Source organism: Pygoscelis adeliae, unplaced genomic scaffold (genome assembly GCF_000699105.1).
Source record: "Pygoscelis adeliae isolate BGI_AS28 unplaced genomic scaffold, ASM69910v1 Scaffold209, whole genome shotgun sequence".
NCBI lineage: Eukaryota > Metazoa > Chordata > Aves > Sphenisciformes > Spheniscidae > Pygoscelis > Pygoscelis adeliae.
In genome coordinates, this window is record NW_008825538.1 from 224,300 (window position 1) to 236,086 (window position 11,787).

The following is an 11,787-nucleotide window of genomic DNA, read 5'->3' on the forward strand; positions in this document are numbered from 1 at the left end:
TCCCTCCGGCAGGAAGAGTTTCTTCCCTCAATTAGCAGCCCAACTCTCTCCCCAGTGGCCCATAAAATAATTAAAACAAGCCCCAAACTGGAACAACCTTTAACCCTCCCGTCCCGCTCCCCATTGTTCAGATTAACAAATCAACTCTGCATCATTAATCTCTAAACTGCGCTGTTGAATGAGCAATTTGTGTACAATAACGAACGGAGCAGGTATTAAACATTTCTTAAGCACACGGTACACAAGTTACTCATTAAAGAGGAAAACGTGTTGAAACATTAAGCAGAAAGCAGGAACCATAAAACATCCCCTTCCAGTCTTTTTGAGAAGCCAACCATGTTTTCAAGCCTGTTTGAGCGTACACATAAATATCTCTCCTGTTTTTAAAGCGGGTAACGTAACTGCCCCGCGGGACTGGTAGCTCCAAGACGTGTTGGGTGTTTGGTACTCACTGCGTTTGCGCTGGGTCTGTTGGCTCTATTAGGGATGAACGTTGGGCTGAGCACGACGACGGGGGAAGGTTAAACCTCTTTCATGGGTCACATCGGTTTGGCAAGACACGGTGGTGCCATCCTTGTTTTGGGATGGAGGGATCGGTGCTGGGCTCGGTCTGAACCAGGGCAGCCGGGGAAAATTCCCTTACCTGATCAAGTAGCAACAGAAGAGCAAACTGAGGATGAAGACGAAGATGGCCGTGCCGAAAACCACGATGTATATGTTGAGAGGCAGGTTCTGGAACCCGATGTTCGGCATCCTGAAACTGTAATGCTGGAAGTCCGAGCTCATGGGTAGGCTGCGGAGACAGGGAGAAAACACATGGACGTGAGGCTCCTTCGGCGGCACGGGGAGACCAACGGCCCCTCCAAAGGGAAGCGGGGGGGAAGGAGAGGGCAGCCAGCAGCGCTTCCTTCTCGCTCCTCGCCCCCTGGGGCGAAGGCATCCTTGCCCGAAACCGAGCCCCCAGCTCGGCAACCCTGACAACAAAGCAGGGCTGGATCAGCCGGGGCTGGGGTTTTTCTTCTCCCGCTGCGAGCTTCTCCTCCAGCTATTTCCCCTCTTTCTTCCACACACATCGTCCTTCAGGTTAAACGCTGCATCGGACGGACGGCGGGGACTTGCATCCGAGCAGCCCCGGCTGCAGCCAATGCCCCCGAACCCTCATTAATTAGGCCAAAATGTCAAAAACAGCCAGAAAGCCTTGCGGCAAGGAAGGTTTTTTCCTCCCTTCCCCTCCTGCGGTTTCCAAAATCGATTCCTCATTCTGTAGAAATCCCCCCTCCAAAACCATCGAGCATGCGCGTGAACCGGCGCAGGTTCAGCACGCTCCCAGCGCGTCCCAGGCAGGATGCAAAAGGGCAAGGACGCTCCCACGCCATACGGCAGCGCCGCTGGGAAATTATAGGGGCCATAAAAGAGACTTGGTTTGTTTTTTCCATGTGAGATCCGGGTCGGGCGGTTTAAGGGCGTTTTTGCAGGTTTCAGCTTTGTTCCTCGGTATAACCCCAGGCTGCTTCCCCCCAGCAAAACCCCGAAGCACCGGCGAGCGGCAGCAAAGAGGAAGATGCAACAATTTTGGCTGTCGACGTACCACGTCTCCGACGCGTGACCAAAACCTCCCTCCCCTCGGAGAGACCCAGTGAAGCCACGAGCAGCTGCCTGGGATAACGACTTCAGCGTATGATCTCTCCCATGATTTTAGCTTTATCGCACGGGACGCTAATATTTTACAATAACCCTCGCGGAGTGTTTGTCAGGAGTCGGGCAGAAAACCAGCCCGATATCTCTGTATCGCCGTAAAAATCCCCTCGCTGCCATAACGCCACGTTAATACTCAAAACCCTGAACTGGAAAGCATGTATTTATTATTGCTTCTTATTATTCCTTTCTATTGCAATCACTCTCCGAGCCGTTCACCCTTGAATGATCACAACCGTCTCTGGCCAGGCATAAAGTTCACCCACCCCCAGCTTAGAAAAGGAAGTTAAAAAATACGCCTTGTTTTCCTTTCTGCCCACGGGAGAGGGCTGGACGCACAATTAAATTGCACAACAAGCACAGAAAAGTACCTGAAGTCTGGACCCCGTTTCCCAAATAAAATTACCGAGGGACAACAAAACGCTCCCCTGGATCGGGGAGTTTTCAACGGCGCCTTAATTGCACGGCTCCCAGTTTTCGCACGGGGTGAGAAGGCGGCGGGGAAACCACGGGACCCGAACCCAAACGTGCCGGGGAGCGATGCTCCAAAAACCAAAGCATCCTCTGCATGTCCTGCTCCTTCTCCAAGCAGCATCCTCGCTCCCACATCTCCTTTCCCCCTTGACAACCCTTTTTTGCTGAACCTGCTGGGCTTTCCTCCATCCCCCCCGTCATATACGCATTGCTCATATATACACTGCATGCTCCCCAGCTGCTACGCAGGGAGCAGACTCACCGTACATCCCAGCCGCTTCGCCGGCACTAGCCCCTCGCCCGCACCCTCCTCGCGCCCCTCGCCGAAGGCAGCATCTCTGCCGGCGCCGAACGCCCGCCCGAGAGCCTCCTCGCTCCGGCTGCTTTCGGTTTCCTCGGCTCGCTGGAAGTTTCGAGGCGATTTCTGGTAAAAGCCTGGATTTGATTAAAGCCTCCTGAGACCAACACGCATGTTCAGAAACTCTCCCGGCCAACGTGGAAATGCTACAAGAGCTCGGGGGGCCGGCACACCCCCCCCGCGAGCACTGGTGGGGATGGGATTTTATAGCACAGCAACCACACGGCAGCTCACACGCCTCCACCAACGCTTGCTCCGCTCAGCTGAGCTGTTTTGCTTTGCAAATAAATTAAAAAAAGCCCAAACCAGCCCCTGAACCTTTGTTCCCGGCTCCAGCAGAGTTAATGCACAGCTCAGCGTCGCTGCGCAGGGTTGGGTTTGGTTTTCATCTCCGCACCGTTTGCTGGGTCAAAGGGATTTTAGACGGTTCAGGGATTCTCCCCTTGGTCACGCTCACGCGACAGAGGATGTTTTGGCTGAAGGACAAGGCTCCGGCTGTCCCCGCTCACCCTCGGGCTTGTGTCGACAGTCACTGGCGTTGGCCAAGGCGTTGGCCAAGGTTGGCCGGCTCCAGCTCCTCAACCACCCAAGAGAAAATCAAACATCCTCCATCTAGGAAAGCTTCGGGTGATTTTGTGCAAGGAAGGAGAGACCACTCTTGGAGAAGAGGCAACAAAACCAACCAGCACCAGACTACTATTTTTCTTTCCTTTTCAACTCCTTTAACTTGCGATGCTCTTCTTACCAGAGCCGGGGGCTTCCCTTCAGCTCTCCCACCAGGAGATGCCACAGCGGACCAAGCACAAAAGCAGAGATGGCGGGTAAGGAGGACCCCAGGCTGGATTTAGGGCAGCAAATCTCACTGAGCCAGGAAAAACTCCTTATGGTCGTGTCCAGCCGGAGCCGTGCAGCTCTTCTACCGGGCCCCATGACCTCGGCCACAGCTACAAACCATCACAGCCCCCGGCAAACAAACGATCAGTAGAAACGGAGCTCCGTCCCACCCACAGCATCCTACTCTCTTCTTCCAACGGTACCACTTCCCTAGTATTTTGCCCCAAAAGGACGTCACCAATGCAGCCGTCACCTACCTGCCAGCCATGCTGCAGGGTCTCAGCCTGCCGGGGACAACCGTTCAGTCCCCTACGGCGCGAGTCCAGCGAGTCCCACACCAGATTCATCCAACCCCTGCGTGAAATAACCTCCTCCACATCGGAGCTACCCTGGTCCTCCCTCCCCTCCTCCTGCAACAGCTGAGAAATGTTACAGCAAAAACCACGGAGGTTAGAGGGAAAAAATAAGTTAGCCTGCACAGGATCCAGGAAACTGTTAACTTTAAAACTTCAGTGAAATCTGATGATTTTAAGCAGCCAAGCTTTGGGGTTGGTTTTTTCTTTTTTAGGGGAGGGGGGGGGAGGAACTGTATCTTAATCTGCTTCAGATTTGTGAGAGCGCAGCCAAAAGAAATAAAAAAGGAGCCGTAAAGAAGGATGAAAAGTTTCTGGTGCAGAACAAAAGCCTCCCTGTTGCTCTCGCCGTGGCCAAGGCATTTCAGAGCAGGCAGATGCCCCTCCTGGGGCACCCACCGCCCCCGGCAGGTCCCCGCAGCCCCCGGGATGGGGGGCATGAGCTGCCCGGAGGAAAGGGGGTCGGTACCGCAGAAACCTTACAGAGGGGAGGATTTCCCCGGGGCCGGATGAGACCGTCTCTGCAGCGTATGGTTATGGGGGGGGGGGAAGATGCCAACTTGCTCTTCATCTAAAAACTGAACCGGCTGCGATGGCAGAGGCGAAGCGGCGGGGAATTTGGGCAGGCGCCTGCCCGATGCCCCATTTCCCCAAGGCCTCCGACTGCGACTGGGTCCGTCGGGTCTGCGCGTCCCCACAGAGCATGAAATCACGGGGAGAGGACCGTCAAACACCGAGGGCCGGGAAGGGTGCCTGCCGGCCAGCGGCGCTCAGGACAGAAGACGTAAGTTTGCTGAAGAAAGATAAACCTGGGGAGAAAGTGGGAAGAAAAAGCCCTGAAACAGGGAAGCCCTACGGGAGTCCCAAGAGCTGGCTGGAGGAAAATCTTTTAAGTGCACATAAAAAAGAAGTAAAAAAAAAATATATATATACATACACACACACACACGCATATTTCTTTGCAACACATATTGCAAACAAAACCACCTTCGACTAAAGCGAAGGAGAGAAAATCTGATTTTCCCAGGCGGCAGCACGGAGGGAACCGGAGGGTATTTACTCAACGATGCAACAGCTTGCAAAAATAAAAAGGAACGGCGGTGTCCTCGCGATGGGGCCGGGTGCAGGGATGCAGAGAGAGCCGAGGATGGCAGCACCGCAAAGCGGAACGACCCGAGCTCCGTGCCTCCTCCTTCGTTACACCCTCCAATGAATCAGCCGCGCAGGGCCGAGCGCATCCCCGTTTCTTCGACGACTACGAAAACAAGCTTTAATTAAAAGCCAAGTTATGGTTAATGGCACATCGAGAAGTCAGGAAGTGAAATGTTACAGGTCAGCATTAACTTGCTGGCTTCGCAGCGCTTTGATTACATGTTGGGCTGTTAAAGGCAAACCTAAATAAGCCACCTAGCCAAATTAATCCCTATTATAATCATAGCAAGCACTTAATGCGCTTAGTAAGCGGGCCCAACCTCTTACCCAGAGCTTTCATCAGGAGATCTCAAAGGGATTAATAAAGGAGGCAATTATCTTCTTACAGGGAGGGAAACTGAGGCAGGGAGGCGGGGAGCGAGGCGGGAGAGCCGTGGTCCCCGAGGCTGGGGGGGTGACACCAGGGATGCCGCTGGTCCACTGCGGGCGACGCCACGAGCATCGTCCACCCGCTGAAAGCCGCAGATTTTTTCTTTCCTGCTGCTTTGCCACGTGGGTTTGAACTGTGCGCGCCTTCTCTGGGTTTTACTTATTGAAGGGAGCTTCTTCTATTTATTTCATTATTATTTATTTACAACACCGGCAGATAAAGGGGCCACGCGAGCGCCGTGCATCATACCTAAATTTAGCCCAGGCGCTGGGCGGAGGGGTGGTTTCTGCCTCTGCTGCCGTAAATAAAAACCCATTTTCAGAGGGATTTACCTTATGTTTTCGAGACGAACAACTTCCTCCGCGGGGATTCAGTGCAAACCCAGGCTGGTCTGAACCTCCCGAACCATTAACTGGGGGAGCGGGATGGAGCCGGCTGTCCGAGCCCCTGCAGCATCCCACCGGCCAAGCTGGCGAAGCCAACCCATCTCCAGGAAATACTGAGCTTTAAAAACTCGGCAGAGCCAGACACACGCAGGTTCCCATCGCCCGATCAAAACCACGAACTCTCGGGGAAGAGAAAATGCTAAGCCGTGGCGAAACTCCAAGTTGAAATATTTTATCGACGGGAAAGATTTCAAATGGGCGCGAACGGCGTCTCGAGTTTCAAAGGCGTTACGCAAGTCCGCAAAGGGTTTTATACAGGTTTAACCAAAATGGTTATTAACTCGGTTGAAAGTTAAACTGCGAGCAGCCGACAACACCTTTCCAAAATACCCCAAGTTTTATTGCGAAGTAGGGTACTCTTCCATGCAATAAAACCACAACTTAAAGGTTATTAAATGGGTATGCCTAATGGGATAATTTAAAAAAGAGAAACAAAGACGACTTTTCCAGGTGTTTAAAAAGCAGCAGCGAGAGATACCCGCTTTTAACTTGCAGGCAAACCCCCCCTGCCTCGTGAACCCCAAAAGAAAAGCCAAGCCCTGACCTCAAGCAGCTGGAAGGAATTTCCTCCAGCTCCACCTCTGGAGCTGGCCCAGCGCGAGGACCCGCAGCGCGGCGATGGGAAAAATCGCAAGCAGCTGCAGAGCCAGCCCCCGAAACCAGCATCGCTGTCGCCCGAGAGATGCCGAGACGCCAGGCGGCCGCATCGCCTTCACCTGGGATGGAGCTGGGGAAAGCTCAACGCTGCTCCGGCTGGGAGCGATGTCCTTCACCATCCAAAAATGGGGGACAGCAGATTGAGAGCAGGGGAGAAAAAAAAAACACCCTCGGCGTGCTGCGATTTTAGTAGAGCTACGGTGCTTCTGTGGGGACGGTGTCAGGCCACAGCCTGGCCGCACCCAGCGCCGGCTCCAAGCATCCAACCGGACCCACCTCCTTCACCGCAAAAAGCCGGCAGCGAGCGGAGGAGGAGCGCGAGCGACGGCGCACGGCTCGGCAGCGTTATTGATTAGCGGGATTAACGGCGGCGCGGCAAGGCGCGCTGCTCCGCGACTGGGGAACAGAGGAAACTTTTGGGTGTCAAGCGGAATTGCAACCTCTTTATTTTACCCATTTCAGCTGCGTGCAGGTTTGGGGGACAGCGGTGGATTTTTGTTGTATGCCTGGACAACCAAGAAACCAAACTGACCTCCAACCAAGAACCGCCTCGAACCTTTGATCCCTTCTCCCCGAGAGCGAATCCGATGCTTGTTTTGAACTGGAATCAGGAAATTTCCTGGCTGCGTTCCCTGGCTGGCCGACGCCGAGCACAAAACCTTAACCCTCTCCACCGCCTTAGGGCAGGGGGACGCGGACAGAGCGATGTGACAACGGGACGAAGCAATCAGCCACTGGAAAAAAAATAGAAAAGTCTTTATAATGAAAGAAATACCCGGCAGCGCGACCGGTACCACTGCAATTTTCAGCAAGTGCTTTTGATTCTGGACAGTTTAACAGACAAATGATCCCACGACCTTAAAACCGAAGAGCACCTTTAAACGTGAAAATGTTTTTGCTCCCGTTAGGGGAGAAACATGCAGAAAATAGGTCAGCTGCAGCTCCCATCGCCGAGTTTAAAGTCAAGTGCTTTTGCCCAGCGCCGTTGGAAAGGCAAACCAGAGGTTTGCTCAGGGTTGATTTTGCAAGTTCCAGGAAAAAAAGGCAAAAATTAAAAAAAAAAAATAAAAATCAATAGCGCTTTTTTATCCGGTCTGCAGGAGGGGGGTGGCGGAGTTTGGAGGAGAGCCCTGCTTGGGCTCCCATCGGATCGCAGAAATGAGAAATGGAAATCACTTATCAGGAGGGTTTGAAGCGGAGTCGGCAGCTTCTCGCTTTGAAACGCGCACACGAGCTGCCCGAGTACGGTTCAGTTTGCTTCTCGGCAACGAAATAACACTTGAGGAATTTTTTTCCCTTTGGCCCTGGGGATTTTTTCTATTTCCCCCCCCCCACTTTTCCTGGCACGCGGCTCCCTCCCCGATCCAACGTCACGACCCGCTGAGCTCACTCTTCCTCCCGAAAGCGCTGCTGCCTCCTCCTGCCCCCAGCCCCGTTCATACTCACGGCAGCGAAAGCTGAAGTGTCCCCCCCCCCCAAAAGCCGGTACCCAGCGTGGGGTCACGGTGATGGGACCGCATCACCCCGTCGCTGCCTCCATCCCCGCCTGCCGCCCTGGTGCTCGACGGAGCAGCGTCGCCCAGTACCACGTAGCTCAGGTGCTGAAAAATTTAATAACACGCACGTTATGAAAAACGGGAGTATTTTAGCCCAAGGGAAGCACCGAAAGCCGGGGCTGAAGTCGGGCGTCACCGTAGGGTGGGCAACTTCACACCGCACGTTGCAGCCCCCCTGCCCCTATCGCTTTGTTTGGTGGAAATAATCTTCCGCCTCCGTTTGCGGTTGCTTTTCCTCGTTTGCAGAGTTTTCCCCAGGGAATGGGTTCTTTGCTGGGGCGGGGGGAAGCAACGAGGGGGGCTGCCGAAATATCACATCTGGAAGAAAATCTCGCTTTGGTCAAGTCATCTTCAGGCTGAACAAAAGCAAATCGCTTTCTGCGGAGCAGAAGAGCGACCAGCCTTCTCCACTCTTTTATACTGAGAAGCAGATGGACTAAATGACCTCCTGAAACCCTTTTCCCCCTGTTTCCTAAGCTCCTTTAATGGGGGGGGGGGCAGAATAAATCCGTGCAAACCCGGGGATCAATAATCCCTACAAAATCCTGCTGGAAGTAGGCACCCTGTGCCGGCGATGGGAATCGCAGCTGCTAGCAGCCATCCCATAAAGGCAGTAAGAGGAGCCAAGCACAATTTGGGATGCAGGAAGGCATAATGCTCTCGTTTACACTAAATAAGGTTGCTAGGTTATGGATTTTTTTTTTCGGGGGGGGCCACAATCTGAAAGGGGATCCAGATGGCTGTAAAGCCTTGTGGTGGAAAAGCAGCATGAGGCCAGAGAGGGAAGAATTCCTCTTTATGCTGCTGCCATCTGCTCCCGGATCCTGGATTTCAGTCCTCAGGAATGCTCTCCGCGGACCCTTTTAATTGCACCGTTTGTATTTGCGGTAAAAATTAAGGAGAAGAGGTAGCTGGACGCAGAAGAGCGAAAAAGCTGGTGTCTGGATACCGGAAAAAAGTCACTAAAACAAATCCTACGGAGGAGCCGTCCCCCAAAGCCCACGTCGATTCTGCAAGGTTTGTATTTTAAGATGCTGACAGCATTAAAAAGCCTTCAGGAAAACCCAAACAAACCCAAACCTCAGCCTGCTGGGAATTTACACTAATGCCACGTCACTGCCATTTGCCATTTCTCCTAATACTTACAGAAAAATGAGCTGCGCAGTCGGCCCGCCCTCCCTCTGGTTTTAACAAAATTACTGGGGTTTGGGGGGAGTATTTTTTTTTTTTTATTGTACCTTCTGCTCTGCTAACAGAGACCGGGGGGATTTTGCAACGCTTCAGAGTAAAGCAAAAAAAAACCTCCCCGGAGCCATACGGATACGGGACACAAACTGCTTCACTCCCACGGGATCGGCACAAGGAAAGGTGCCTGCAAGGTTCACAAAAACCTCAAAACGTAGCTGGAAATGGAAAATCGAACTTTTCCACTCCCGGGCTTGCACGGCCAAGCGAGGTGCTTGATGGAGATAAGTATGCATAAACCCAAGACACGCATCTCCTCCTCCGCGGCGCAGAGTCTCGGCGCTGAAGGCGACGCCATGGGATACCGTCCTTCTCCCCTCTTCTCCCCAGCGCCCGCGGCCGGACCTTAGCGGGATGGAGAAAGTCAAGGGACCTCAAAATTCAGGGGTACCCGCACCCCGGGGGTCTGTAACCAGGAGGTGATGGAGAGCCACGCGTGAATTTTCAGCATTGCCTACCCGCACCCCTCCTTTGCCCGAGGACGTCGCTTCTTACACAGGTTTCTCATAAACTGAGCCCTAAATAAGTAAAACCCCCCGTTACGGGTGTGCTGCTGATGCGGGACTTGTTTAAAAAAACCACAAAACCAAACAACTTTTGAGAGGGTTACTTAAAGGTTGCATTTTTTCTTGAAGCAGACAGAACAAAACCTGCTAAATATTTTCGGACCCCTTCAAGGCTACCGGGGCCTCCTCGGGCAGCGAAGCTAAAACCCACCAATGTGACTTTCAGGCATGTAATAGTTTGCTGTCGGATCTTTACAAATTCCAGGGCGCTGGATCGCCTACTATGAGGCAAAATATATGAGTGGCACTAACGAGTCGGCTTAGCAACGAGCAGGCAGGCTGCCTCGAGTGTCTTTTTAAAGGTCAAGGGAGCACATGATGCCTGGGAGCCCTCGCGTTCGGTTTTTACTACGAGTTAAAGACACTTTTGGCGAGTCTGGTTATTAAATTGCCGCCTCGCAGATGTCCAGCCACACATCTTTTAAAACCGGTCTTTAAAACCAAGGCTTTCCCCTCCTCAAATATCATTATCCCTCTTTCAACCCATTCCTACCCTTCCCCATCTTCACCAAAATGGTGGCATTTGAGGGGAAAACCCGCGTCGAGATGAAACGCAAGGAAAGGTCCCGCCGCCGCGGGGATTTTTGGGTAGCGCTGCCGAGAAGCATCATTGAAATTCAGCGGGAGAAGCCAGTTTTCCTCCGCTCCGCGGGGGCTGCCATGTTAAGTCACATTTGGATTCACAGTACAAGGCTGCTAAAATACCACCGGGGCGGCTATTGGCACATTTCAATGAAAACGCCGCAGCCTCATTAGTATAGTGGAAATTATGAGCTTGTCTTTGTATATATTTAAAAGCTCGCCTCTGAAAGTATATTGGGTCGGGGCCAGAAATTCCTGGCTCGGAGCTCCTACCACTCGACAGTTCGGGATTGCCTCGCTCACGCAGGTCAAGCGACCGCGCAGCCATCGACCCGGGAGAAAAGGCATTTAAAAAATACCCTGCAGGGAAAGGCGCGGGGCAATGTTGCAAGAGGAGGCAGAGCAACGGGGCTTGAACTAAACCCTCCTCCACGTCAGCTCCGTGCGAGCCGGTTAGTGATCGTGTCCTAACGAAAGCACGGGTTATAATTAAGAGGATGCAGGAACGTGGGGTGCGTGGAGTTTCATCCCGCTCCCAACAGCCGGGGCGAGAGCATCCCGTCGACCCAAAAGCGACGTTCCCCTCCGGGGATGGACCACAAAAGCCCGAATCCTTTGCAAGAAGGGGCAACCTCGTGGAAGAACATCGTTTTCAGGATCTGCTCATCTCAATATGCGATTTTGCAAGTCTCTATCGAGGAAAGCTTTCGGGTCAGCTCCCTACTTACCCGCACGGGCGCCGCAACGCAGCCAAGCCACGCAAACCCAACGTATCTGCTGAACGGCTACCGCGGTTTGGTGCCAGGGATGCTGGAAAAAAAAGAAAAAAAAAACACAACCCTAATATTGCACAAAAAGCCAGAGCGAGCGAGGGAGAGGATGAAGACGCTGGTTTTGGACGCTTTGATTCGCAAAGGCTCCTATAAATCGGTGCGGCTCTTCGTAACAGCACAGAGATCCCCTTTTAAAACGCGGCGATGACGTTACGCGGCATAAAAAAAAAAGGGGGGGGGGGGGGAGGCTCGGCTAATCCTCGCAATTTTATAAGCATCTGAGACACTAATCCGTTGATCTCATTGAAAAGGATTAGAATTACTCCCTTGCCAGTAAATTTAAGAAGTTTTCAACCAGATGTAAACAAAAGCGGAGAGCAGCCCGCGGAGACGGCTGCCACACAGCGAGTCCTCGATGAGAAATCCTCATCGGGGCTGGTTTTGGGGTGGAAAAGGGGAATTTCCATCCCAGTGCTGTGGAGGGTCACCTGGAGCGATGCCAGCGTCCGAGGCGAGCCCAGCCAGCTCGCCCGGCTGCAGCCGAAAGGTGGGATCCCGTCCCGGGCAAGCATCCCGCCGGGGCGTCACGACCCGTTTCTGGGGTCCCAGTCCTACGGGCATGACGCTCCAGCTAAAATAAAAATATATCACCCCAACGCCTCCCCC

At 53.2% G+C, this 11,787-nt stretch overlaps 1 protein-coding gene across 1 annotated transcript in view; it reads right to left on the minus strand.

Moving 5' to 3' along the window:
- The window catches only part of RNF24 (ring finger protein 24), a 27,688-nt gene extending 16,533 nt beyond the window's left edge, over positions 1-11,155 (minus strand). The window contains exons 1-2 of the mRNA XM_009331897.1: positions 11,077-11,155; positions 644-793 (exon numbers count right to left, since the gene is read on the minus strand). Of these exons, the coding sequence (XP_009330172.1) occupies positions 644-786 (143 nt within the window). The 5' untranslated portion in view covers positions 787-793; positions 11,077-11,155. The remainder of the gene's footprint in view (positions 1-643; positions 794-11,076) is intronic.
- Positions 11,156-11,787: the final 632 nt, after the last annotated feature.